Below are 653 nucleotides of genomic sequence, written 5' to 3' on the forward strand. Positions count from 1 at the left end.
TAACACCTGCAATGTGTTTACCTCACTGCCACAGGTGTGCTAAGTAACACCTGCAATGTGTTTACCTCACAGGTGTGCTAATTAACACCTACAATGTGTTTACCTCACAGGTGTGCTAATTACCTCGCCTGTACTGTGTTTACCTGGCAGGTGTGTGAACTGGACATCATCTTTAACTTTGAGAAGGCGTACTTCATGTTGGATGAGCTGCTCCTCGCTGGAGAGATGCAGGAGACCAGCAAGAAGAACGTGCTCAAGGCCATCGCCGCTCAGGATCTGCTGCAGGAGGTAGGTGTCGCCACCGTGCAGCGCGTGTGCTGCCTGCCTGCTCGTCACACTCACAGCCACCTGCCTGCTTAACACCAGCTTACACACTGACCGACTGCCTGCCTGGCCGACCGACCAACTGCCTGCCTGGCCGACCGACCGACTGACTGACCGACTGACTATCTGATGGACTGACTGACTGATTGAGTGACTGACTGGATGACTGACTGACTCACTCACTCACTCACTTACTTACTGACAGTGACTGACTTACGCACTCACTCACTCACTCACTCACTGACAGTGACTGACTTACGCACTCACTCACTCACTCACTGACAGTGACTGACTCACTCACTCACTCACAGTGACTGACTCACTCACTG

At 52.5% G+C, this 653-nt stretch overlaps 1 protein-coding gene across 4 annotated transcripts in view; it reads left to right on the plus strand.

Moving 5' to 3' along the window:
- Positions 1–653, plus strand: part of LOC106815003 (AP-1 complex subunit sigma-2-like) — a 19,723-nt gene that overhangs the window by 10,635 nt on the left and 8,435 nt on the right. For all 4 annotated transcript variants that reach the window (XM_014819404.1, XM_014819403.1, XM_014819405.1 and 1 more), the window contains exon 4: positions 151–288. In XM_014819404.1, coding sequence (XP_014674890.1) covers positions 151–288 — 138 coding nt within the window. The remainder of the gene's footprint in view (positions 1–150; positions 289–653) is intronic.

The sequence above is a fragment of the Priapulus caudatus genome, unplaced genomic scaffold, assembly GCF_000485595.1.
Source record: "Priapulus caudatus unplaced genomic scaffold, Priapulus_caudatus-5.0.1 Scaffold1020, whole genome shotgun sequence".
Classification (NCBI taxonomy): domain Eukaryota; kingdom Metazoa; phylum Priapulida; class Priapulimorpha; order Priapulimorphida; family Priapulidae; genus Priapulus; species Priapulus caudatus.